At 58.1% G+C, this 23,890-nt stretch overlaps 8 protein-coding genes across 8 annotated transcripts; 4 read left to right on the forward strand and 4 right to left on the reverse strand.

Annotated features, from left to right (window-relative positions):
- Positions 1 to 468: 468 nt before the first annotated feature.
- On the reverse strand, positions 469 to 1,758 carry BXZ73DRAFT_89550 (ER lumen protein retaining receptor; the record flags this gene model as incomplete). Its single annotated transcript, XM_048025328.1, has 6 exons — positions 469 to 505; positions 563 to 658; positions 824 to 1,081; positions 1,184 to 1,340; positions 1,595 to 1,663; positions 1,737 to 1,758. The coding sequence occupies 6 exons, from the start codon at positions 1,756 to 1,758 to the stop codon at positions 469 to 471; spliced, it is 639 nt and encodes a 212-aa protein (XP_047878837.1).
- A 476-nt stretch (positions 1,759 to 2,234) lies between these two features.
- On the forward strand, positions 2,235 to 4,538 carry BXZ73DRAFT_45466 (carotenoid ester lipase precursor; the record flags this gene model as incomplete). The annotated part of the gene is made up of 12 exons (XM_048019521.1): positions 2,235 to 2,410; positions 2,470 to 2,660; positions 2,724 to 2,788; positions 2,842 to 2,854; positions 2,917 to 2,944; positions 2,998 to 3,072; positions 3,127 to 3,134; positions 3,187 to 3,252; positions 3,313 to 3,382; positions 3,447 to 3,822; positions 3,887 to 4,187; positions 4,255 to 4,538. The coding sequence occupies 12 exons, from the start codon at positions 2,235 to 2,237 to the stop codon at positions 4,536 to 4,538; spliced, it is 1,653 nt and encodes a 550-aa protein (XP_047878838.1).
- Positions 4,539 to 6,819: 2,281 nt separating this feature from the next.
- BXZ73DRAFT_89552 (manganese peroxidase) lies at positions 6,820 to 8,490 on the forward strand (the record flags this gene model as incomplete). The annotated part of the gene is made up of 10 exons (XM_048025329.1): positions 6,820 to 6,924; positions 6,988 to 7,031; positions 7,092 to 7,137; positions 7,198 to 7,285; positions 7,378 to 7,498; positions 7,559 to 7,790; positions 7,863 to 8,038; positions 8,096 to 8,133; positions 8,188 to 8,406; positions 8,456 to 8,490. 10 exons carry the CDS (start codon positions 6,820 to 6,822, stop codon positions 8,488 to 8,490), a joined length of 1,104 nt encoding a protein of 367 aa, XP_047878839.1.
- A 466-nt stretch (positions 8,491 to 8,956) lies between these two features.
- BXZ73DRAFT_45452 (HET-domain-containing protein) lies at positions 8,957 to 11,131 on the reverse strand (the record flags this gene model as incomplete). Its single annotated transcript, XM_048019516.1, has 2 exons — positions 8,957 to 10,096; positions 10,154 to 11,131. 2 exons carry the CDS (start codon positions 11,129 to 11,131, stop codon positions 8,957 to 8,959), a joined length of 2,118 nt encoding a protein of 705 aa, XP_047878840.1.
- Positions 11,132 to 11,564: 433 nt separating this feature from the next.
- Positions 11,565 to 12,802, reverse strand: BXZ73DRAFT_45464 (lysophospholipase; the record flags this gene model as incomplete). The annotated part of the gene is made up of 6 exons (XM_048019520.1): positions 11,565 to 11,681; positions 11,738 to 11,842; positions 11,894 to 11,944; positions 12,002 to 12,100; positions 12,154 to 12,354; positions 12,416 to 12,802. 6 exons carry the CDS (start codon positions 12,800 to 12,802, stop codon positions 11,565 to 11,567), a joined length of 960 nt encoding a protein of 319 aa, XP_047878841.1.
- A 2,253-nt stretch (positions 12,803 to 15,055) lies between these two features.
- On the forward strand, positions 15,056 to 17,291 carry BXZ73DRAFT_76917 (uncharacterized protein; the record flags this gene model as incomplete). Its single annotated transcript, XM_048022539.1, has 5 exons — positions 15,056 to 15,377; positions 15,432 to 15,497; positions 15,593 to 16,648; positions 16,702 to 17,181; positions 17,233 to 17,291. The coding sequence occupies 5 exons, from the start codon at positions 15,056 to 15,058 to the stop codon at positions 17,289 to 17,291; spliced, it is 1,983 nt and encodes a 660-aa protein (XP_047878842.1).
- Positions 17,292 to 18,812: 1,521 nt separating this feature from the next.
- Positions 18,813 to 19,772, reverse strand: BXZ73DRAFT_89555 (uncharacterized protein; the record flags this gene model as incomplete). The annotated part of the gene is made up of 3 exons (XM_048025330.1): positions 18,813 to 19,328; positions 19,384 to 19,487; positions 19,547 to 19,772. The coding sequence occupies 3 exons, from the start codon at positions 19,770 to 19,772 to the stop codon at positions 18,813 to 18,815; spliced, it is 846 nt and encodes a 281-aa protein (XP_047878843.1).
- Positions 19,773 to 20,817: 1,045 nt separating this feature from the next.
- On the forward strand, positions 20,818 to 21,828 carry BXZ73DRAFT_45598 (HET-domain-containing protein; the record flags this gene model as incomplete). Its single annotated transcript, XM_048019540.1, has 1 exon — positions 20,818 to 21,828. The coding sequence occupies one exon, from the start codon at positions 20,818 to 20,820 to the stop codon at positions 21,826 to 21,828; it is 1,011 nt and encodes a 336-aa protein (XP_047878844.1).
- Positions 21,829 to 23,890: the final 2,062 nt, after the last annotated feature.

Here is a 23,890-nt window from a genome sequence, read left to right on the forward strand (position 1 = left end):
CCCCATTGGATCGGACTTGGTTCTCCCGAACCGTACTCTTCCAATCTACCAGCTCCCAGGCGAGCCGTCGACTGTGGATCCTGGCGTAGAGACCATGACGCGAACGAAGACCGCCAGCTTGCTCCAGGATGTGACCCACCGCGTGAAGGCGCGGTTCAAGCGTCGAGGGGCCACGGGTGCTGCGGACTGAATGATTTTGGACTCAGTGGATATGTCGAAGGAGAACACAGATGCGGCGAACGGTATACAGGCAATCATGTTGGGCGCACAAAGATATTCACGTGCCACCCCAAATACCTTAATGTACATAGTCATCTTCTTCAGCCCACATATTCATCCCTCGTTCCTCTGTGACCCGTCGATAGCAGGTATGCAAGGGCTCCCTCACGACATAGCAGAGGGCGACGCGAACGCGAATATATTATTTTCGACCGGCGACTCGACACAAAAACCAACCCGCAGCACAACTCATGCTGGCAGCTCGAACTTCTGTCCCTGCAGCACCCTGCAAACACAATGCACGGTCAGCGGTGCATTAAGAGCGGAGAAGAGGGGAACGCACTTGGTGAAGTAGACGTAGAAGAAGTCGAGGTAGAGCGCGGTCTGCGCGAGGCCGGCAGTGACGGCGATGGGGTCAACCATATCATCAGTAAAGTACCTGCAGACGATTGGGTTAGCGAGAGCACGATCACCGAGCCGAAACAGCGGTTCTTCTGCGGCGCTCGTCCTATGCGACGGGCATGCACGCGGATGTTCGCACAGGTGAGGCAGGGAGACAAACTTGGCGACGCGGACACGTGGCGGAATGACGTAGAGGACTGACCTGTACATCCAATTAGGAATATAGAGTGCCCTGTATGCGCCGAGGGCGGCGAGGTAGTGGGTGGTGATGGCCTCCGCTTCGCCCGTGCGCTGGAGGAGGAAGAGCTGGGGGAGGATGGCGACGGACTCGAGGAAGATGGAGAAGGACCACAGGAGCTCGGGGATCGTGAACCTGTAGTGGAAGATGAGGGCGAGGAACGCGCACGGTCCTAGGAGGTACTCGACACGGAACGTGTCTATCGATGGGTCGTGCGTTGGCCTGGGAGGGGAGATGGGGACCATGAGCAAACCCGTCTTTTGGAGGTGGGAGGGGGGAGCAGCGACTTGCGGCGCGAATGCTGAGAGGAAGGCAGAAACTCACCGGTACTTGACCTTCATGAGGTAGAGGATGTAGCAACTGGTGCCGATGAAAAAGAGCTTCATCGTGAAGTTATACAAGGATACCCATTCATAGAGGAGGTCGAGGTAGCGGGTGATGAACACGGCCGCATACAGCGCTTGTGTCTTGAATGAGATACCTGGCCGCGACGGTCAGCATTCGTGTTTCCGTCGAAACGACCGTACCAGACGGCGAAAAGTGATGGGAAAACCCTCAATAGCCGAACGACAGACGTGCGCAGCGAGCCTTCCGAATGGCTATGTCTCCCGCCATCTCGGCTCCAACTTGAACACAAAATATATCATGTGTGTAGCACCCCTCACGCACAAATGCCAACTCCTTGTCCACCAAAAACCACAAGGGGCGCCGCACGTGGTGAAGGCGAAGGCTCACCTCGACATGAACGCGTCGTCTGGATCTTGTGCAGCAGAATAAATATGGACCCCAGATGGGATAAGTCGCCTAGCAAAGGGGGACGTTGAGCAGGAGAGACACAACGGACGACGCGGCAGGGTCGAGAGAGGGAGAGACGCACCAAAGAGTCGGAACAAGTTCATGGCGAAGGACGTTATGGACGGGGAAGCCTGGCAGGGGAGGATGACGAGGACCGCGTCCGCTGCCACGACGTGTTCCTGCCCGACACTCGCCCGGCATTTGCCGCCCTGGGCGCTTGCGTGCACGCTCTCTCGGGCCTTGGCGCTCCTCCGTCCCTCAGCAAAGGCCTCCACCATGGCAGATCCACCTCGACGACCCAAGTCCACCACCATGTGCACGGCGGCACCCACACCTTAGAGTCTCTTACTCAGTGATTTCGCTTCAATCCGGGTCGTCATCCTGCCCCGAGGTTTCGGCTTCTTATACAGCCTATCAAATTTCGATATATGAGCGCGCTTGTCCATCCCCTGGTTGACCAAACAGAACAGTGTTGTGCTTCTAAAGGTTCGGGAACCGCCATACTGGTTACAGGAACGATGCTTGCTCTCGGTCTCAACTATTTGAACGTCGAGCTCGATGTTTGTCCCTCACGCTCTCCATGCCGTCCTTCCACTCTTTTTGTCTGCTCCCTCTCCTTGCTGTCGTGGCCCTTGCTGCTCCCGCTGCCCTTGACAAGCGTGCCTCTCCGGCAGTGACCCTCGACGATGCAACCTTCATAGGCAAGGCGGATGGCAAACTTAACAAATTCCTCAGCATCCCCTTCGGCAAGCCTCCGTCTGTCCTCCTCTCGTTCCTCGTCCCCGTATGCCATCGCTGACGGATGTTTCTTACAGTGTCGGCGACCTGCGTTTCAACCTTCCAGTCCCCGTTGACGCGTACACAGGCACGCACACCGTGACCTCCACAGGCCCAGTGTGCCCCCAGCAGTCGCTCACTGTTCCCATCTTGACCGGTCTTGCGTCGGAAGTGGTCGACTTCGTCGTCAACACCTTTATCGACACCATTGAACCCTCGGACGAAGATTGTACGTTTGCACATGCACAGGGCTGCGTGCTCACGACGCTAAATTCGGGCACACCTGCTGTAGGCCTCTCTCTCAGCGTGATCGTTCCCGATGGGACCAAGCCGGGAGACGATCTGCCTGTCGCCGTCGTGAGTTACTTACTTCCCATGCAGCACGAGTTCTCGGCTGACGATTCTTCCAGTGGATCTTCGGAGGTAGGTGCAGGCCGGCACAAATTTCAAATCAACTAATGCGTCCGTGTGTTCCTGACCTGCAGGTGGTTTTGAAAACGGCAGCTCGAACTCGTATGTGCGCTGCTTCTGTATACGGTGAAATGCTGGCTGATTGTTTTTTGCAGGGACGATGGTGGTGTGATTGTGAAACGTTCAATGGCCATGAACAAGCCCACGATATTCGTGAGCATAAACTACCGGTGAGTGCTTTGTACTGAAAAAACGTTTAGCCGTAAGCTCAATATTCCATACAGCGTTTCTGGTGAGGTGCTCAAATTTGAAGCGTCACAGGTACTAACGGAAAAATGTAATAGCATTCGGTTTCCTTCCCGGCAAAGAGGTGAAGGAAGCCGGCGTCGGCAACCTCGGCCTGCACGATCGTGAGTGATGTTTTGCCTTCGCTCACATGCTCGTGTGACTGGCATTCTGACGTTCCCCAGAACGCCTTGCTTTCCGTTGGGTGCAAAAATACATCTCACAGTTCGGCGGAGACCCGACCAAGGTCACCATGTACGTGCGCCCTCCACATGACCCTTCTTTCCTGCCATCTCTAAGGACGTCGCGTGAACACCAGCTGGGGACAAAGCGCCGGTGCGATCTCCGTCGCGCTTCACATGGTCACCAACGGCGGCGACACCGAAGGCCTCTTCCGGGGCGCATTCATGCAGAGCGGCTCGCCGATCCCCGTCGGCGACATGGAAGCCGGCCAAGCCGACTACGACGCGCTCGTCTCCCAGACCGGCTGCGCAGGAACCGCCGACACCCTGCAATGCCTCCGGACGGTCGACTTTGAGGTGCTCAAGAAGGCGATGGACAGCTCGCCCTCGTACTTGTCGTACCAGGCCCTCAACCTCGCGTGGACCCCGCGCGTCGACGGCGTCTTCCTCACCGACATCCCGCAGAAGCTCGTCCTCGCCGGTAGCGTCGCCAACATCCCCTTCGTTACCGGGGTGCCTTTTCCTCGTTCCTTACACCCGCGCACACCATCGCTGACCCACGCACCCACGCGCACAGAACTGCGACGACGAAGGGACGCTCTTCTCGCTCGCGTCGCTCAACGTGACGACGGACGCCGAGTTCCGGGACTACGTCGTGGGCAACTACATCCCGAGCATCACCGAGCCCGAACTCGAGAAGCTGCTCACCCTCTACCCGAGCGACCCCACCCAAGGCGCCCCGTTCGGCACTGGGGGCTCCAACGCGGTTTCGCCCCAGTTCAAGCGCCTCGCCGCCATGCAAGGCGACCTCGTCTTCACCGCCCCCCGCCGCTTCTTCGCGCAGCAGCGCGCCGCCGCCCAGCCCGTCTGGTCCTACCGTGCGTCCCCCTCGCGCGTCCTTTCCCCCAGGTGTGTTCGGCGCTGATGCGACGAGCCGCACGACAGTGAGCAAGCGGTGGAAGTCCGTCCCCCTCCTCGGCTCTTTCCATGCGACGGACAAGCTGAACAGCTTCGGCGGGGGCGAGCTCACCGACTACCTCGTCAACTTCGCGACCGGCCTCGACCCGAACGGGAAGACGGTGCCGGCGTGGCCGCAGTACAGCGTCGCGGAGCCGAAGCTGATGACGTTCCTCGGGGGGCTCCTGAAGCGGACCGCGATCACGGCGGACGACTTCCGCACGGACGCGATGGAGTACATGACTGAGCTCTCGCTCAAGTACCCGCTGTGAGGTGGCTCGTGGAGCTGCGTGGGTCCTCCGTTATTGTCGTCAGAATTTGCCATCGGAGTGGCTGAGGGTCAGAACTGACGGCGGGTCTGGGAGCCTTGCGCTCGCAAGAAGAAAAAACCCCCGCACCATCGGCACGCTCTTTTGAACTGCCAGCACGTTCCTTACACGCTTTGTTATACGTTACATGCTCTTAATAAACGCTCGCTATTGCACTCTGGATAGATACATGGTCAGTGGGCATCAAGCGCGCTGGGATTGGACGGCACCCTGTATGTAACGCCTGCCGGACCTTCCAACTTCTCTCCGCCCCTCATCATGACCTCGCGGAATCGCGTTTCTGACGCGGCACGTCTACCAGAGAATCCCTCCTACCAACTTGCCGCACCCGTGCGTCTGGGACCCATCATCTGAAGCGGCGCGCGGAGTCGCGGACAACCCATCTTGGCAAGGCCGTCTTGCGCCGTCGCGCCGAGCCTTCCTTCTCTCCGGGCTCGCTGGCGTAGGGCGCGACCTTGCTCGCCGCTCACCTGGTGATGTGGCTGCTCAACACCGTATGCGCCGACCTCCACACCCGCCATCTTCTCCCACACGTGGGCTCAAGAACCTCGCCCGGAACGAACCTTCTAAGGCTGCAAGGCATCATCGCGCGATGTGCGCAAGGTCGACGGCGCGAACGCGCGCGACCTCGTCGGGGACAAGATCCGGATGTGCTGTCAGATCGCGGGGCGCGACGGGTTCAGCGGGGTGTGGATGGAGTCCACAAGGAGAGCAGCGCGGGCCTGCCGGAGGCCACGACGTTCAGCCGGTACGTGCTCGCCGAAGGCTGCTACGCCCACCACGGACGACCTCCACGCGCAAGAGCCACAGTTCCGGCACCCGTAGCGGGGAAGTTAGAACATGCCGGTCCGAGAGGGTCGGGACTCGGAGGTTGTGGATGTCGTGGGGCATGGAGCGCGCAAGCAATACGTCCAAGCATGGCGTTCAAGAGGCCGCACGGCGCACGACGTTCCTTGACCCGTCCGGCTGGCCCGTGCTGGGCCCATTCCAGCACGCGCCGGTGACGGGAGCCTGGACTTACGTCGTCGGTGCTGGGAGAAGGGCACTTCCCTGGACGCCTCATCGATGAAGGAGAACCGGCGCTGGAGAGTGCTGCTCGTGCACGATGCTCCGCTCCGCTCGTGGTACGAGAAGAACCAGGGCAGGTCGGCGTTTCTCCCGAGCAAGCCTGAGTCGTTGTCGGCACTGCGGTACCTGACACCCTCAAACTTTCGCTGGCATGAGCTAACGAGTCTTTCAGGTACGAGGCCTCTGTACGCTCAAGAACACGTTCCGTGCCACATCTGCATGAAATGTGACGTACGTGCGTCTGATAACATCATCTAAGTAAAGGTGTCTAACCGGCGTCGAGTCCAACTTGAAGTTGTGGTGGGATCTAGTATAACACTATGGAATGAGATGCGAAGTTGAATTCACTCTGCGTCACGGATGCGCCTTCCCGCACTCCTCTTCTTCCTCTGCCCCTCCTTGGAGAAGTTTCTTTTCGACTTTGGAATTGGCAAAGACTGGGCCAAGCTTCCCTCGGCCGCCCGTCTCTGCTCCCCCGAGGCCGCGCGAGCGATCGTCGCTGCCGGCTGGCCCTACTTAGAACCTGCAGGTGAGCGACGTCCCGGGACACGCGCACGACGTGAGGACCGCCGCTCGGGCCGTTCCCGCACGCGCTCGACTCTATGTCAGGGACGGGCGCCTGTGGGACGGGCCTGGCGTTATTCCCGGGAATGCTGGAGGCTTTGTAACGCAAGGGCGTGTTCAGAGGGGGCCAGCTTCCTTTCTATCGTGGTTGGGCCGCAGAGCCGAGTCGCCAACAGAGCGGTCCCGAGCGACCTCGCCATCGAAGCTCTTCTTTCAATTATCAATCGACGCGCTGACGGACAGCTGGGCCTTCTTCCAACGTTTGTGGGTCAGTCGGTTACCGCTGGGGAAGAGGCGATATCCTACCTGTCAGGCCACCGGCTTCGGTTCAGGAGCAGGCCGGGGCTGTCAAAAGCCCGGATTCGACAATACACCTTCAGACCTAGATTCTCGAGACCCAAATGGAGTCGCCATCTTGGAGCCTCTTAACACCGCAGGTTCCGTTGTCATCGGGTAGAATCACCCGGGTGGAATATTGCGCCGGAGATGATTGCCCATTTGCTAAGTTCGAACGGGGTCGCTTCCAGCATAAATAACGCCCCGTGGCTTTCCCCGGACACCAGCATCTCCTTCCCCGGCCTACGTCTCAGGTATGCTGTTCACGGCATCGGCTCTTGCGCTCGGCTTGTTCTTTGTGTCCGGTAGTGCGGCCTCCGTTCCATGTACTGGAAACAACGGAGTAGCTGTTCCAGACGCGGTATGTGTTGCAACTTCCTGTGGGTATGGTTTAGTCTTTTCACACTTTGCCCGCTTGTACCAGTGCTGTGTCTGGCTCGACGTGCTTGATGATATCCAGCAGAATTTGTACGCGAGCTCTCTACACATGACCTTGCCTTCTCCCCAATTACATTGATGATTCTCCAGATTCGATGGTGGTGAATGCAATGAGGATGCCCACGAAGCGCTTCGAGTATGTACCTCTTATCTCCGCATCTGCCTAATCCCCATTGACCAAACTGTATTGTAACAGCTCACCTTCCACGACGCGATTGGATACTCACCAAAGTTGGTCAGAGCAGGAAAGTTTGGGTGCGTCGCATTCATCCTGGACCCGTCGCGTGTTGTCTGACAGACGAGGGTCACAGAGGAGGGGGAGCCGGTACGCCAGGATCCACGTGAGCTGAACAGGGACTCACTACGCGGCCCGCAGATGGCTCCATCATGCAATGGTCAGACATAGAGCTCCAGGACCCCGCCAACGACGGCATGGATGAGATAATCGAGGCCGAGCGACAGATCGCGCTCCGCTACAATGTGTCCTTTGGGGACTTGTGAGTCGAACCTGATCTCGATCGATGGTCGTACGGTCGAGGTCTGACATCCTGCTTTAGTATCCAATTCGCGGGCGCTGTCGGTGTTGGGAACTGCAAAGGGGGGCCCCAGCTCCTGTTCTTTTCGGGGCGCAAAAACGACTCGAAGCCCGCACCCGCCGGACTGATCCCTCAAGCGACCGACTCAGTAGACACCATCATCAACCGTGTGGGAGATATCGGCTTCAGCGCGCTTCAGCTCGTGTGGATGCTCATCTCGCACACTGTTGGCACGCAGAACACGGTGGATCCGGTACGATCTTCATCTGTAGTCTCGGCTCTCTGGACGGGCACACTCATCCGTCGTTCGTTTCGCTATGGATAGACGATCGCAGGATCGCCGTTGGACTCGACTCCTTACGATTTCGACGCCCAGTTCTTTGTCGAAACTCTCCTCAACGGTACCATCAACCCTGGGGGCCAAGATCAGGTTCCCACAGGAGGGGTGCTGTCGCCTTACCCCGGGGAGTTCCGTCTCGCTTCGGACTTTGCGGTGGCAAGGTGAGTGTCGGTGAGTGCCGAAACTGCTGCAAAATCCTCACACGCAGCTGCCTACAGGGATCCCCGCACCGCTTGCGAGTTCCAGCACATGCTTCGTGAGCGGCAGTTTCCCGTATGTCTCATGAGGTGCTGAACGCCGCCTGCCGCAGTGGACCGCCAGAATATGCTACAGAAGTATAAGGTTGTCATGAACACGCTTGCATTGCTCGGCCAGGGCTCAAACGTGGCGTTCATGACGAACTGCACCAACATCATCCCGGTCCCACCGGCCGTCAACTTCCAGCCATTTCTCCCCGCTGGCCTCTCGATGGGCGACGTTTTGCCCGCGTGTACAGCCACTCCGTTCCCCTCGTTGACCGCCGCACCAGGTAAGACTCAAAGTGGTTCGCGCTCTCATGCCGGGGGTCGCTCACATAGTTTCAGGACCTATGACCTCTATCCCGCTTGTGTAAGTTGAAGTGTTGCTGGCCTGATGATCATTCTAATGAACCACGCTTTCCCAACCACAGACCGCTGAATCCTTGAGCAAGGGTTGTGCTCTATGAGACTCATGGTGTCTAAGTTTGTACAGCGCGCATTCACCCCACTGAATCAAAGGTCCTCAATGTCAAGGGAGAGGGCTGGGTAGTAGCAGAACCCAACATTGCATGCTATATACCTCTTACATTGCACGTCTCTACAAATGCTCGCTCGCTCTCTACCTCGGAGGGCGATCCGTACCGTCCATCACCAGCCCGTGTTCCACGTGGCTTCAAGAGCGCATTCGTCGCTCCGCATGGATCCTGCGCCAACGGTCGGAAGCGTGAGTCACCGCCGGACGTGAATGGCAGGAGGGAGTGTCGGCCTTCGACGTCGCGGTGCTGTGTGATCGCAGAGGAGAGACTCGGCAATTGTGGGATGCGCGCTATGGGTGAATGCCTAGCGCAAATGTGTGTCGTGTAACTGGGCGGTGAGGGGTTTGGCTCGCCCGAGACGCTTCAAAGTCAAACCCGCGATGCCCATGCGTGATGCCAACGATGGAGGCTCGGCGGGCCTTGCTGCGGCTGACGACGGATCCGTCACATAGGCGCCATCGCTAGTCGGGGCGTACGCAGGCGTAGGGGCATGTCCGCTGGGGGCGAGCCACTGGACCTGCATCGCGCGCAAGCCCTCCCTCTTTGCGAGCAGCGCCTCGTAGGACATGTCGCAGATGGAGACGTTGGCCTGCTTCTGGAGCTCGTTGTACTTGGTCCCGTCGAGCTCCATGTGGAGGACCCGCGTCCGCTTGTTGTGGCCGTCCTGAGTGAAGGAGAGCCTGATCGTCCGCTCCTCGTCCCCGAACGAGCGCCACTTGCCCTCCCACTCGTCCACGTGGTCCGTCGCGCAGTCGTGCGGCTTGTCCCAGGCGTCGTTCCACGCCGCGATCCCGACCGTCGTCCCCCACGCCCAGTGCACCGGCTCGTCGTCCGTCGACGCCTGCTTGCAGAGGCCCATCTTGACCCACATCCGCTCCGAGATCTGCGTGTTGACGAACTGGAGCCACATCTCGAACGACGCGCCCTCGTCGATCGTCGACGTCCCGCTGTTCGGCAGGAAATGCATCGACGCGAACGCGCCGACGAGCCAGCGGGGGACGCGGAACGGCGCGGGGATCCGGTCGTGCATCAGGCGCAGGACGAGGTGCGGGGGGTCCGTGCGGTCCTCCGTGCGCGGCCCGGCGTGGATGTAGATGTCGCGCCAGACGGGCTTGATGTCCTTGCCGCGGAAGTTGAGGTTGTAGAGGTCCCCACCGAGCTCTGCGAGTCGACAGTTGGAGTACGATTCGGTGGTCTTGAACGCCCAGGTGACATAGAACAGTTGCTGGCTCGGGTCTTGGACCTCGTCGGCTTTTGCCGGGTGCAGGATCATGCCGAGGTGTTTGTCATCGGTCTCGACCAAAAGCACCATGATCGTGATCCCGTCGACCTCGGCGACTGGAAAGTGGCACTTCATGCCATGACTCGTCAACTTGAACGAGGGGAGCTCGAGGCTGCCGAAAGGTCCGGTTGTCTTGTTGGCCACGTCGATGACCTTCTCGTGCTGTAGGTTCTTCATGAGCAGACTGTGGAGCAGTGAGGGCAATGATGGAATACTCACATCCTCGGTCCACTGCCACGACATGTACGGTTGAAGAACCGCCGTCGCGTTGAGCCTCGGGGTGTAGTACGGGGTCGACACCGTGAAGTCTGAAGTCGAAGGCGCGAAGAGGTACCGCGAGTAGTGCGTCACATCGTGGAAGCCCGACCATATCTCCTCCAACGGCTCCTGCGGGTACTTGTCGTCGCCCGAGTCGTGCACGCCGCCCCACGCGAACAGCGTCGTGTCGAACGAGAGCCGCGCGAGCTCCACCTGGAGGCGGAAGAAAGCCTGGCGGCCCTCGCCGTATAAGGTGGGGAGGCTGATGTTGAAGAGCCCGAGCAAGCAGTACGCCTCGTCCTCCGTCCGCGTCGTCTTCCGCTTCGCCGCCCACGACATCTTCTCCGCGATCGAGGCGCTGAGGAACGCCTTCTCGCGCGTGAGGTGCGTCCGGTAGATGCCCGTGATCTGCCCGAGGGTCTCCGCGAGCTCGTGCTTGGTCCCGATCACCTTCCAGTCCCGCGACATGAACACCACGAACGCGGGCGCGAGGAGCTCTTGCAGCGTCCACCCGCGCAGGTGCCACCGTGCATGGCGGAACTCGGAATCCTCCCCTTCGGGCGTGTCGTCCGAGCTGACGTCCTCGAGGTGCGCGTAGCAGACTTCGGAGAGGACATACCAGCTGAACATGGAGTTGATCGCCTCAGAGAGCTCGGTGCTGCTCTCCTTGTTGATGCAGCAGGTGTCGACCCAGACCCAGAGGTACCTGTTCTTCTCTGCGAGCTTGCAGCATTCACGGATCTTGGGTGAGACGTGGTCGCGTGGGTTCTTGCTGTCGGCATTGCATCGAGCGATGATGCCTTGCAGGTCCTGAAAGGACTGTTCGGGGGTGTCGCGGCTCTGGCTCCAGGTGTGGGAGAGAATAGCGTAGCCACCTGGTACAGAGGAGGGCTGGGCGAAGAAGTGCAGCTCGGCGCGGTCAGTGCTGAGCAGCCACATCCTCGCGTCGGGCGACGGTACGGTGGTGGGGGTAGAGGAAGAAAGCGGAAGACGCGCAGCTGGCTCGATTCGGACGCAGATCTTTCAAAGTATGCCTTATATAGGCCGGTGGGCGGCGATTCGCGACCTGTGAATTGCCAATGGGCGGCAGTGCCAGCTGTGACAGATGCATGGAGCTAGCTGGTGCCAGTGGCGACGCCAAGACAGGACAGCGGCCGCGATCATGTCACTTCAGCACGCGAAACGGAACTATTCGGGGGTGCCAGGACTCTAGATGACCCGGTTTCAATAAATCCAAAGCACAGGCTGCATTCAATAGGGGACCATCGGATTCTGTGGTGTACTGAGTACATGGCGATGCCCGTACAACATATCTTCCGAAGATGCAAGAAACTCGGAAGGATATTTTCAGCCTGGAGCAGTTCACTTCACTTCAGAGTTGAGTGAGTGGCGTGGTCTCGACGTGCTCCAGAATCCAGGCAATGCAGCCGTCAACATATCTGTCTTTCATGCCCCCTGGGGTTTCGTTGGCTAGTTCATGGAATCCTCCCTAGAAAGGGTTTGAGTTTGGCATCAAGAGAGGCAAGGCGGCACAATATGTCTTACCTCTACAGGAACAAAAGTCTTATCATCTGCGACAACCTTCTCGCAGAATTCCTCGGAAGCTTTACAAGACGTTACCTCGTCGCCGGTACCATGCACCATGTAAAGCTGTGGGGAAGGGAGTAAATACCAACTCTTCTGCGGAATAGGAAGACATACAGGTAGCTCCTTTGGCCAATTCTTGTACGAATTCCGGAAAAGTTCCTCCCCCTGTCGTGCAAAAGCGTAAGTTCCGGATGTGGACAGATGATGCGGTTAATCACGTACGCCGTTGAGCATATCGTTGACGCCTTTGACAGAACCGCTCTGGGGACATAAAGGATCCTTGGCATTTGCGGCGTTTATAGCTAGGTCATGAGAGAGGTGCTAAAAGCTCGAAATATTAAACGTCTGGCTTCGCAAGTGCTATGTGTACTCACGTCGGGGTTGACAGGGGCAGGAATCACGAAGGAAGGCAGGACAAATGAAGCTAACCACCCCAAAAAGCGCAGGATGCGACTGCTGGGATGAGTGAGCAAGATGAGAGGACTTGAGGCAATAACACCCGAAAGATGTGCCACGCCGTCCGGCGCTGGGGGCGGACTGGTGCGGGTCGCGAAGCCAAGTGAGAGGCCACCTCCCTACGATGACGACCGGTCAGCGACGAAAGACCGCACATAGCCTAGAAAGAGAAAGACGCACCATCGAATGGCCCATCAGGAACACAGGCACGCCGGGGAATCTATCGCGGACGTGGCGGAGCCACCAGTCGATATCTGCAAACTGGTTGCGCCAGCTCGTCTTCCCGTACTTGCTCGCCTTGCTCACGTGGGCGCTATCGCCCATCGCAGTGAGACCAAAGCCGCGTTGGTCGAAGGCGACGACCGCGATGCCGCGCGTGGCGTACACGCCGTGCGCCCACTCGTAGCGGCCGATGTACTCGGCAAAGCCATGAACAAAGAGCACGACCGCTCGTGGAGCGCCGTCAGCCGGCGTGTACGTGCGTGTGTAGAAGTTGAGGCCGTCCCAGCCGGGAAGCCATTCTTCCGTGAAAGTTTGCAGCCTCGAGGCGGACGTGGTGCTGGCCATGGTGGTGGTCGGGGTCGAAGAACGCAGCGCAAGTGACGTCACGAAGAGGCAATGCTCCATCGTTGTCACAGCCCCTCTGGCCTCAGGGGCGTTACGAGTCAATGTCAATGGACGGACATCCATAAGAATTTACGGATGCTCAGAGCCCGTAAACGTCCGTAAACCTTGATTTTAATTGAAACTCCGCTGACGTGGGCGGATGGCCCCTCCCATAAGCCCGTCTGTGTGCGGTGCTTTCCGTAAATTAGGGCCGTTTGGAATCTTACGATGGTGCACCGGAGTAATCGTGAGTTGGAGCATTGGAGTCTGGCCAGTGGCCCCGCGTGACTGTCACCGTAACATGCCGCGGAGTTGCTCACCCGCTGAGGCGATCATATCACCGCGCCGATCTCGTCTTCCTAACCTCTCCGGAGTCCCTCGCCTTCATCACGATGGTTAGCGTGGACATTATAACGATGATCGATGACGGGACGCGACCTGCAGTCAGTTCGCGTGCGCCAGCCCGGTCACACTGCAGATGCGTGACGGGCGTTTGACCAGCGCGCCGCGATGCCGTGGAGCAGCGGAGTCGCGGAGGTGGAGCCATCTTCGCGCACTATAGTGTGTTTCCAAACGGCCCTATTCTGCCACGGCCTATTTGACACCCGCGCGTCTGCGCCTGCTGGCGCGTGCACGCGCGAGTCTCCATGCACGCACGCGCGAGCGAGCAGATTCGCACTGGGCGCAATCCCGCCGCCAATTCGTGGTGCTTTCCTGTTCCCACTGACCCTCACTCGGAAATCTATCCCAGGGGAAACGCGGTTGTATATACTAGTCCCTCGCGCGCGCCGCGCGGGGCACTTGATGCGCTGGGCATCGCGCGCCGCGGCCGCGCAGACAACTGTGGATAACGACGGGGGCGAGGGGGCGAGTTGGGAGAAGAAAAAATCGAGGAGCGCTACGACAGCGACGACTCGCGTGCTTGCGCCGTGAGCTCTTCGTCCTTGAGCGCGACGCACGCAATGGCGTCCGGGGCGCGCAAAGCTCGCGCGAGCCCGTGGTTCGCCGTGGCGGCAGCGCGAGCGCGTGAGTTCCCCGGCGCGGCGGACCTCGAGGGGTGTGGCTGCAAGGTGAGGAGGAAATGTAGGCGTTGGGGGTGTCGTGAGCAAGTGATAACACGGTAAAAAAGACGGTGTCTACTGGGCATGAATCCGCTGCACCGCGCAGGTGGCTGCATCGTTTTGCCACCGGGTGGGCTGTGCGTGGTGTGTGTCGTGCGCGAGACTATGTAGCGGGGAGTACAGAGTACGGCGAAGTGGACGAGACGAGGAAGCGCGGAAACGCGAAAAAGGCAAGTCGGAGTCTTAAAAAAGTTCCTTTTTGGGACGAATAGGGCACTTGGAAGATTTACGGAGGGGGGCCCCCCCCTCCGTAGATTTCTGAGCGGCTAGAGATTTACGGACCTCCCTGCGACGTCGGAGTTCCAATCTGACAGCCCGACCACCGCGGATCTGTCAGGCACGCGTCGATTTAGGGCTCTCTGCGCCCTAAATCGTCCGTAAATTCTTATGGATGTCTTTCCAATAACACGGTATCGGACCTGCCAAAAAAAGAGGATCGGAACAAACATCTTGTCTGAAGCGTCGATATAGGCGAAGATAACACGCGCCGTCATACGAGGCAATATACCGTTGTATAATCAGTAAAACGCGACGGGTTGTACCAAAGCATCATGGTGCTCACCTTGTCTTGAATCTTCGGAGCCACTGTGAATCATCAGAGCCTTCTCGTGTATCCAGCCTTCACCAAGGAAGCCCCCCGCCACAAAAACGTGACATGCGTAGCGGCGTCGAGCCGTGGGATCAGAGTGGATGCAATCATATGAGGAGGAGGAGGAGGAGGAGGCTGAACCGACGCCGGATTTAAAATTCAAATGCATCAAGCGACTAGACGCGTTTGTACGATCACGTGGCTTGTGACGCGTCGCGATGCGTCACAACAACCCACCCAGGCGCAGTTATTGCATTATCCCTCTCTCCCTTCTCTTCCATGCTCACTTCTTGTGTTCAGAATTATGCACTATATGCTGAGCGAAGTTGAATGTTATAAGATGGCCCTCCAGCTTGTTGCCCTCAGGCCGCTACCAAGATGGCCAGATCTAGGCGCCAACGGAGCTGGCTTGACGGCTGGGGACCTAGCCCATTTAAAGTTTATTGGGGCGCATATAAGACGAACTTCCCCCACCTCCCAGCTTCCAACGCCATCCCCTCTGCCATGGCGACCCCGGACCCGTGGCTCAAGAGCCTCGACAGCCTCGAACTTCGCCTCGATGCATGCCGGGACGAGGACATGTCGGACGAAGGAGATACAGAACCCCACCGCACGCAGTTCACAAAGACCCTCGAGGACGTCTGCGCTGTCGTCCGTGACGCAGAGCGCAAGGGGTCCCCCGATCTCCCGAGGATCGTCGAGAAGGCGGAACAGATTCTTATGGATGCAATCTGGTACGCGCGCAGCGCAGAGTCCGAGTTACCGACGTCTTCCTTTGCACACTCGGAGGACGAGCCGTTGCTGGAGGACTCAATGGAGTACCCAGGTGCGTCTGTTCCAACTCGAGCATCACGGGCCACTTATCAACCCGTTGACACAGGCTCTGATCTTGTCGATGCGCTCAAGCTCTTCTCCCGCATGCTGAACGCTATGAATCCTGGTACCGGTGAGTTCACTCCATGTTTCAGTTTCGCGCGCGTGCATGGGGGGCTACACTGGATGCTTGCCACACGGAAAACTGACTGTGGACAACATCGACAGGCCCATCGATTCCAATTTCGAACCTCCCAGGACTGGCCGATGCCCCATCCTGGATCGATTCTCTCCACCCCCACCCCCTGACAACGCGCCTTTCGCGATTCCGAGAGGGTTACACTCCGAACACTACCACCTTGACCCCCTTGGCGCACACGATTTACCAGGCGCGTGCTCAACTCACGATCGACTCCCTTGCATCCGGTCCGTGGGATATGTCACTGTCATCTGGAGGATCCATCTTGGCGCTCTCGGGCGGTAGCGGCTGGAAACTCCGCGATCCGTGCTTGCAGTGGTACCCGCTAGGACAACAATCCGAAGATTCCCTCGAGGGCGGCGGCATGGACCCAGGACTGGCGCAAGTCGCCCGTTACATCACAGCTGACGAGTCACGCAAGCTCATCTTTCTTGGGGATGACGACCGTGTCAAGTCGTTCTCTTTCAACTCGACCACTCGTGGGAGGCGTCGCGACGAGCTGCCAAATGTCCACACCATGAACTCCCGCCAGTTCCGCGGTCCAATCCTTGTCCTTCCGGACGGGCGCCTCGCGCGTGCGGGGAAAGGTCGCGCAGCCGTATGGAACGTTGACGCTCTGGAGACCCATCAAGACAAACCGGGCGAGCTCATCGGTCCTGGGGAGGTTAACCTCGAAGACACCTGGCGCGACAACGACGGTGATGACATCGAGTTGTCAACCGGAACCGTTCCCACCACCTCCACACCCTTTGGAGATCCCAATTTCTCGCCCAACGTCCTCCATTTGCACCAACCAACGGGGCATGTGCTATTTGGCGCCCACAGTGATGATAAAGTGTCGTGCGCTATGCTTGACCTGGAGGCCGGTGGGCGGATCGTCACCCGCTTCTTGGGGCACGGCGGGGAGGTCGCGCACATCTCGACGGACTCTAGGGGCAACCCGAACTTGTTCGTCACCGCTTGCACAGATGGTTATGCACGCATGTTCGACGTCCGTCACCCATTGCCAGTTCTCACGTTCAACGTGGAGAGAGAGAAGTCGCACTGTGGGGACGTTGTGTTGGTCCATCCTGACGGTATCCCCAGTGAGTATACCGGTTGTCTCGGATCGCACGAAGCTAACTTTAACACCCTCTAGCGCTGTTCACGGCTGGTACGCGATCGCACCAAGTCAAGCTTTGGGACATTCGAGCGAAGCAGTGCGTCTACGAACTCTCTACCGGCAACAACGACGTCAACGGACTAGCTTGGGACTCGGCCACATCCTCGCTCTTTGTGGCGACCGAGTGCGAGAACATGGATCGCATGGGCAACCGTATGGACTACCGTCGGGCGCGCGTCCCGCGCTGGGCAACTTGGAAGGCTGCCCAGGCGGCATATAAGCGCTATCAGGAGGCGATCGAGCGCGGAGAGGCGATCACGGAGAACACTGGCCCTGTCACGTACGACCAAACTGTGGTTGACTCAGAGGAGGGTGAGGAAGATGAAGAGTGGGAGGATGATGAGGACGACGACGATATGGACGACGAGTACGACGACGGCAAACGGTGGCCGAAGAGGACTTTCCACAGGGAGGACTACTTTGGCTACACGTACGACGCCGGAGACCATATGCTCTGTAAGTCGTCTTCTCTTACCTTGATGATATGCGCTGACTCGTCGACCACAGTCCGCTGGCAGTTCAAGGAAATCCCGGACTGCTCCCAGCTTCCACCCAGCTTTGACTGATGGCGCGTTGGGCCTCACTCATCGTTTCTTTTTTCTAGAGTGTACTATCTTGCTGTTGTACTCTTCGTGACCAAATCATTGTCGATCTATACACCTTGCGAATGTAATCTTATCTTGTGCTGCAGTCGCATTGGCGTTCACCTTATCCCGACCCTTCTCCTCAAGGAGAAGCTGCACCTACTATCAACGAGAGGTGGTCACCACCTAGAATGTACTAATCCACCTCGTGATATTCATGTCGGTGCTTCCAGAGGTGGTATTGGCACTGCCGTAGGGGCATCCCTCCTCCTCACGATGTAATGGCAGTGGCTCATGGGAGATTATTGCGTCTCGACTCCCGTTAATCCAAAGTTATGTAAGCCACGCAACTGGGAAATATAGAACAAATTTCTTGAACGCAACTCGCGTTTGTGTATGACGCATATAACACTACCCGAATTCTACTTCTGTATCAACTCGGCCTGGATAACAAAGACCTTGACTACCGCGCGGTCCATGAGCCCCCGATGCCAGCTACCGTCGTGATTATCATCAGCCTCCCGACTATATCGTAACGGCTCGAACAGAACTACTCACGCATGGAAGGCGAGGTAATGGGCCTCAACATTAACACCCTCGACGAACTCAATGTCTGCGGTGAACGCGTAGCGGTTCCAGACGACGAAGGAGAAATCCGTGGCAGAGAGCTTCCCGCCAACGAGGAAGCCCGGGAGTTCACGAGCACGCCGTCAAGGACGCCAAAGACACGTCTGGTACCTCTCCACCGCGCTGGGGACCTTCTCGGGGTGGATGCGGAGGAACCACACCGTGTGGCCGGACTATAAAACGGGGCACGATCAGCCGACGCAGTCAATTGAGATGGGAGAGGAGGAGAACGCACTGCTGGGGGCCCGAGCGGAGGTGTGTGTACTTGCCCTCACAGTCGGAGACGGCGAGCTTCTTCTGAGCGTCATTATTATAATTCTCGACGAACTGTAAGATGATCGCGTTGGACTCCCACACGACAAGGTCGCCCTTCCGGGGTCGACGAGCGCGGGGATGCGTCCGTTCGGGGTGATATTGGTGTACTCGGCGCCCGGTTACTCATCCGTCTCGAAGCTGAGGTGCACGCTCCCGTAGGTGAGCCCGAGCTCCTAAAAGACGATGGCGACCTTCCTGTAGACAAGTTAGCAAGGACTGCTTGTGCAGACGACGACGAATACTCACCAGCGATTGAGTGTGGGTGTAGAGGCCTGGTGAATTGGTTGCCTTGAGACACACGGAAGGACTGTCATCGAAAGACAACGGAACCGGCGAAGCGCCATTCGACGGTGTTATTGGGATTATTGGTACCGCCAATTGTGACCAACAATGCGCCGTGCCTAAGAGATTAGAAGCGGATCGACGGTAAGATGAGCAAAGCAAGTGCATTTTATTCACATGGAGCACAAGAAATTATTTGGGTATACTGAGGTATCAGTACAGACACAGAACGACTCGCAGTCAATAGCATACAGTCATTGCGGTATCGTTAGTAACGTCCTAAGACGCTTTTGGTTTCAGGTGCGGCCCAGAGGCCGGCCACAGCATCGCAACCACCCCGGAGACGACGCACCCCGCGGTGCACACCGAGGCAAACACCGCGGCGTTCGTTGACAGACGAGACCATGCGAAGCATACGATCCCCGCGAGCGCAAGGATGAAGCCGATCGCTGACAGCCACATGCAAAGAGAATGGCAGAAGTCGAGGAGGTGCGTCGGGGCCGCGCCGCGGCGGAGGGGCCCGGTTTGCTCCAGGTACCAGTTGTTGGACTGGACGGATGAGGTGGTGGTTGAATTCAAGCCCTCCGCGCGCCGCTCCTCCCGCTTCGCTACAGAGAGTTTGAAGCGGATGAGGAAGAATGCGGCGAGGAAGGATATGATCGCCGCGGATGTGTGAATGACGAGCGCACCGACGAGTGCGGCGTTGGCAGCTTGATTTATCCTCGGATCGCTGCCTGGATTGTCGGGGACGGTGGATCCGATGAGTTGAGACTCCATGCCAGCGAAGAATGTTGTCTGGGGAAACAAAATGCTCGAACAAAGAGGTAGCTCGTCAAGGTGCACAACTCACTATGAGACTGATAAGCTGCAGCCGGTCCATCCATGATTCGACTAATTCATTCAGTGCTTTCTTGCGTACCCTCTCGTCGTACTGATCTTGATCTTCTTGGGTCCCTGGGTTCCGTGTAAGTTCCACGCAACATGGTTCGAAGGGGTATCATTAGGCTGCGTACATTTATGGGACTGAATCTGACCGGGACCACCCCCATTGGATAGCGGGTATATCTGATTCTGATATGGAGGGTACCCTCCGTCATAGTATCCAGGTGTGTGTGGAGCAGTAGTACGACGAGAGGGAGCCTGGACAGAGGGAGTCTGGGCCGCGAGGTGCACAGGGTTTGCAGGGCTTGGAGGCATAGAAAAAGGCTCTTCGGTGAAGTCCCTGAGGTCCTGGAGCATTGTGTTCCGGGGAACTTCCAAAAAGGACGACGTTTGAGAAGGCGAAAAGTGGGCAGAATTTTCAGCCACGCACCTGGTGCCCTGTCTCTTCTCACCACTCTCATCGCTCTAGCAGATGTCGTATTCTTGTTGCTCTGGAAGATGGTATACTGAAGTTAAACCGAAAGCGTGGTAGGTGGAGGACAGAGAAGAGGGTCGCTTCGGTGGAGCTTCCACTGCCAGGGAAGGCCATGGTGGTGATGGGAGGGATTCAAAATTGGGCGTCCTGATAAAGCCGGACTACCCGCACTCGCAAACCGAACAGGCCCGGAATACGCCCTTCCCAAGACTCTGGTTTAGTAGGCCGGTTCTAGCAGCACGATCGCCAGGGTGAAGCCAAGGATACGACCAGAGCGAGTATCGTATAGAGACTTCGGAATGAGGACATCCGGGGGTCGGTATGTTCGCTTAGTCAGCATCTCATTGCTGCCACTCGTTGTGCTGTTTTTATCCACTCTTGACTTCGTGAGCTGCGTTGCCCACAACCATCTGCGCTGGCGTTTACTATCTGCTCTATACCCTGCTCTCCCAGCCTCTGTATATTGCCAACCCTCTCCAAGGCTTCCATTTCGCCCCCATCTGTCCCGACTTGATCTTAAGTTCCGAGTTGTGTTGCAGACGAGTCGTGGCATCTGGGTCGAGGTCGTTGGTGGTGGGCAGCAACTATGAATGACATGCTGGTTCGTCTGTCCTCCCTGAACACGTTTTCTGCGCCTAGGCTGGGGCCAGACACCTCCATCTCACCTCGCATGCATATGTCCATCCCTCTCTCTGTCCTGACTTTTCTTGCTGTCTTTCAACGAATATTTTGCTGGGCGAGGCACGCTTGTGCTGGTTCTCCGCATCTGGGCGCAGCTTCCTTCCCTCGTGTGACTCGGACACAGGGCGTCCGCAGTCCATCTGTCAATTGCTGGCGTTTCTGTTGACCACTCCCCATACCCCTTCAGGAGCTCTGACCTTCGTCATCCCGCTGCTCAGCTCACTCCCGCGGACCCAACGTGACCATATGTGGCTCCTCAACACCGACACGGCCACCTTGAAATACTTCAATTCTCCTGAAGACGTCCAGGGAGGCTATGCCATCCTTTCGCACTGCTGGGACCAACATCGAGCCGAGCAAACGTTCCAGGAGATCGTCGCCATCAAGCAGCGTGCAGAGCTCCTCAGGCTAAATCCACGCCGTTTCGTTTCACCCAAGATCAGGGACTTCTGCAAGCTCGCCGCCGCGCACGGATACCGCTGGGCATGGGTCGACACTTGCTGCATCGACAAGACGAGCAGCACCGAGCTCTCGGAGGCGATCAACTCAATGTTTCGCTACTACGCTCTCTCGCAAGCCTGCTACGTCTACCTCTCCGACGTCTCAAGCAAGTGCGACCTGGGCAGTGAGTCCTCAGAGTTCTGGGAGAGCCGCTGGTACCGCCGAGGATGGACGCTACAAGAGCTCATCGCCCCCCGCTTCCTCGTCTTCCTCGCTCGCGACTGGACGGTACTCGGCACGAAGGTTGAGCTCGCCCCTGTGGTGGAGAAGATCACTAGTATCCCCGCTAGTGTCCTCAAGTTCGAGCAAGATCTCGCGGAGGTCAGCGTAGCGCGCCGGATGTCGTGGGCGGGCACACGGTGGACAACACGTGTGGAGGACGAGGCGTACTGCTTGATGGGTATTTTTGGGGTCAACATGCCGGTTCTCTATGGGGAGGGCTCGAATGCATTCTACCGTCTGCAAGAAGAGGTCATGCGAAGCCTGACGGACTCAACCCTGTTCTTGTGGGGAACGTATGCGCCCTCGACCACGGCCAGTACCCTATCCTCAATGGCACCTACACTTTCCCCGCCAACGGGAGAAAGTCGCAGCACTTCGATCATCCCCTTCCTCTTCGCCCCAGCGCCCTCAGACTTTTCCATCGCATGCAACTTTGATGGAGCCACGAAAGCGGTAAATGTGCGTGCATTTCTTGGACACCCTCTCGCCAACAATGAACTGACATGGTCCTATCCAGTTCCCCCATCGGAGTAGAGATGCAGATGATGAGGCTAACGACATCCCCACTTTCATCACCACTCCGTACGGCATTCTCGCCCATCTCCCCGTCGCACACCTTCCGACATGCACCGTCGCCGTCCTGTCCTGCTCCAACGAGCACGGCGCCCTCGGGCTGCTCCTCACTAGGACTCTCAGCGGCGCTGGTGCCGTCCGCTCGGTATACACCTGCAGCTGGGGCGCCACCCGCGTCGTCCGGCTCAGCGATGTCCTCCAGTCGAGCACCCCCGAAACCGAACCTCCGACACCGCGGTGGGAAAGCATCTACCTCATCCCTCGCGCGCCGTTCCGCGCCCACGTGTCAACGGCAGCGTCACCCACTACGACTCTCGCGTCCTTGGGCAGCTCCTCGCCCTTCGTTTTCCCGCCGTCCATCCGCGACATCCTCGCGCGCGGCCCGGGCTCTTGTCTCCGCCTCGAGACCGTGCTCCTCAACGAGGCCGTAGACACGAGCTCGCCCATGCACGACCGGAACACGGTGCGCGCGCTCGTCTTCCAGCACCAGAACCTCGTGCGCTGCTGTGTCAGGCTCGAGCTCGGGCTCTGCAATGCGCACGGGGCGGACGAGGAGCACTGGGCGTCCATCAAGGTCGAAGGCGGAGACTGGCCAAGCGGCGCAGAACAGGAGAAGACGGAGACCGGCGCGGACGCCGCCGCCGCCGCGAACGTTCACGCCAAACGGCCGTTCCTCCACCCTGCGCGCCAGCCCAACAGGCCGCACAGGTGTCCCGACGACCACATCGCGCGGTGGCCGTCGCTGCGGATGCGCTTCGAAAGGCCGATACCAGACTCCTCCGTCGGGGACTCTGCGGGCACGCTGTGGATCGCGCTCACGTTCGATAGGGTGCAGAGGGGGCGGTGGCCGACAGGCGCGCTTTCACTCCGGCATTTCGCATCTGGCGTTGAATACGCACCATCGGACGCCGTTCGAGGGCAGTAAATGCAGACATGGACGTTGCGATGATTCGAATAGTTCTAGTCAAGGATTGTGGATCGACTCGGGAGGGTTGTGATATACCAACGTAGACTCCTTGCCAGGATAAAGCAGTAGTATTTTTCATGAGTCTTGATTTGAATCTTCTATCTTGAAGCGTTGTGTTTTATACGTGGGTCGGCCTGCCAAGTTGAAGACTCGACATGCGGCGATAGTTCTGTTAAGCGCCAATCAAATCGTTGCCGCCCATCAGCGAGTCGGTCCTACACTACACCTCTCTCTTGTACCACCACGAAGACTGACCAAATCTCTCCTGAAGACGGGTGAGGAGATCGCTCTTGACGATCGTGTGTAGATTTTACATCCGTGGCACTTGCACCATCAGGGCTCGCCTTCGTCATCGCACCAATTAGTATTCAATCTGGAGTAGAGACTCAGGTATATAGTAAGACGAACGAATTAGTGACTCTTGAGGTTCAATACTGAGAATCTGTTATCAGGAGGGCATGTGGCTACTCAAGACCAAGTCTGCTACGCTGCATTACTTCAACAAGCCCAGCGACATACCCGGGGTTACGCAATCCTCTCCCACTGCTGGGACGAGGACCTCGTAGAAGAAACGTTCCAAGAGACGGAGCTCATCCGGAAACGCTGCGCACTCCTGAAGCTCAACCCGAGGCGTTTCGTGTCGAAGAAAGTCCGGCAGTTCTGTGAGCATGCCGAGGCGGACGGTTTCGAATGGGGCTGGGCCGACACGTGTTGCATCAACAAATCGAGTAGCGCGGAACTCTCGGAGACGATCAACGCCATGTTTGAGTACTACGCCTCTGCGGCGCGGTGCTACGTCTACCTCTCAGACGTCCCCCCCGGGCGCCGAATGGACAACTCGATGACAGAGTTCTGGCGGTGCCGTTGGTTCAGCCGCGGGTGGACGCTACAGGAGCTCATTGCACCTAAAGACGTCGTCTTCTACGCACTCGACTGGACACCCATGGGCTCGAAGGTGGACCTGGCGCCGATTCTGCGGGAGATAACAGGCGTCCCTGTCAGTGTACTCAACTTCGAGCAAGACTTTGGCGAGATCAGCATCGCCATCCGTCTAGA

The sequence above is a fragment of the Epithele typhae genome (assembly GCF_022376455.1).
Source record: "Epithele typhae strain CBS 203.58 chromosome Unknown BXZ73scaffold_18, whole genome shotgun sequence".
In the NCBI taxonomy this organism is placed as follows: Eukaryota; Fungi; Basidiomycota; class Agaricomycetes; order Polyporales; family Epitheliaceae; genus Epithele; species Epithele typhae.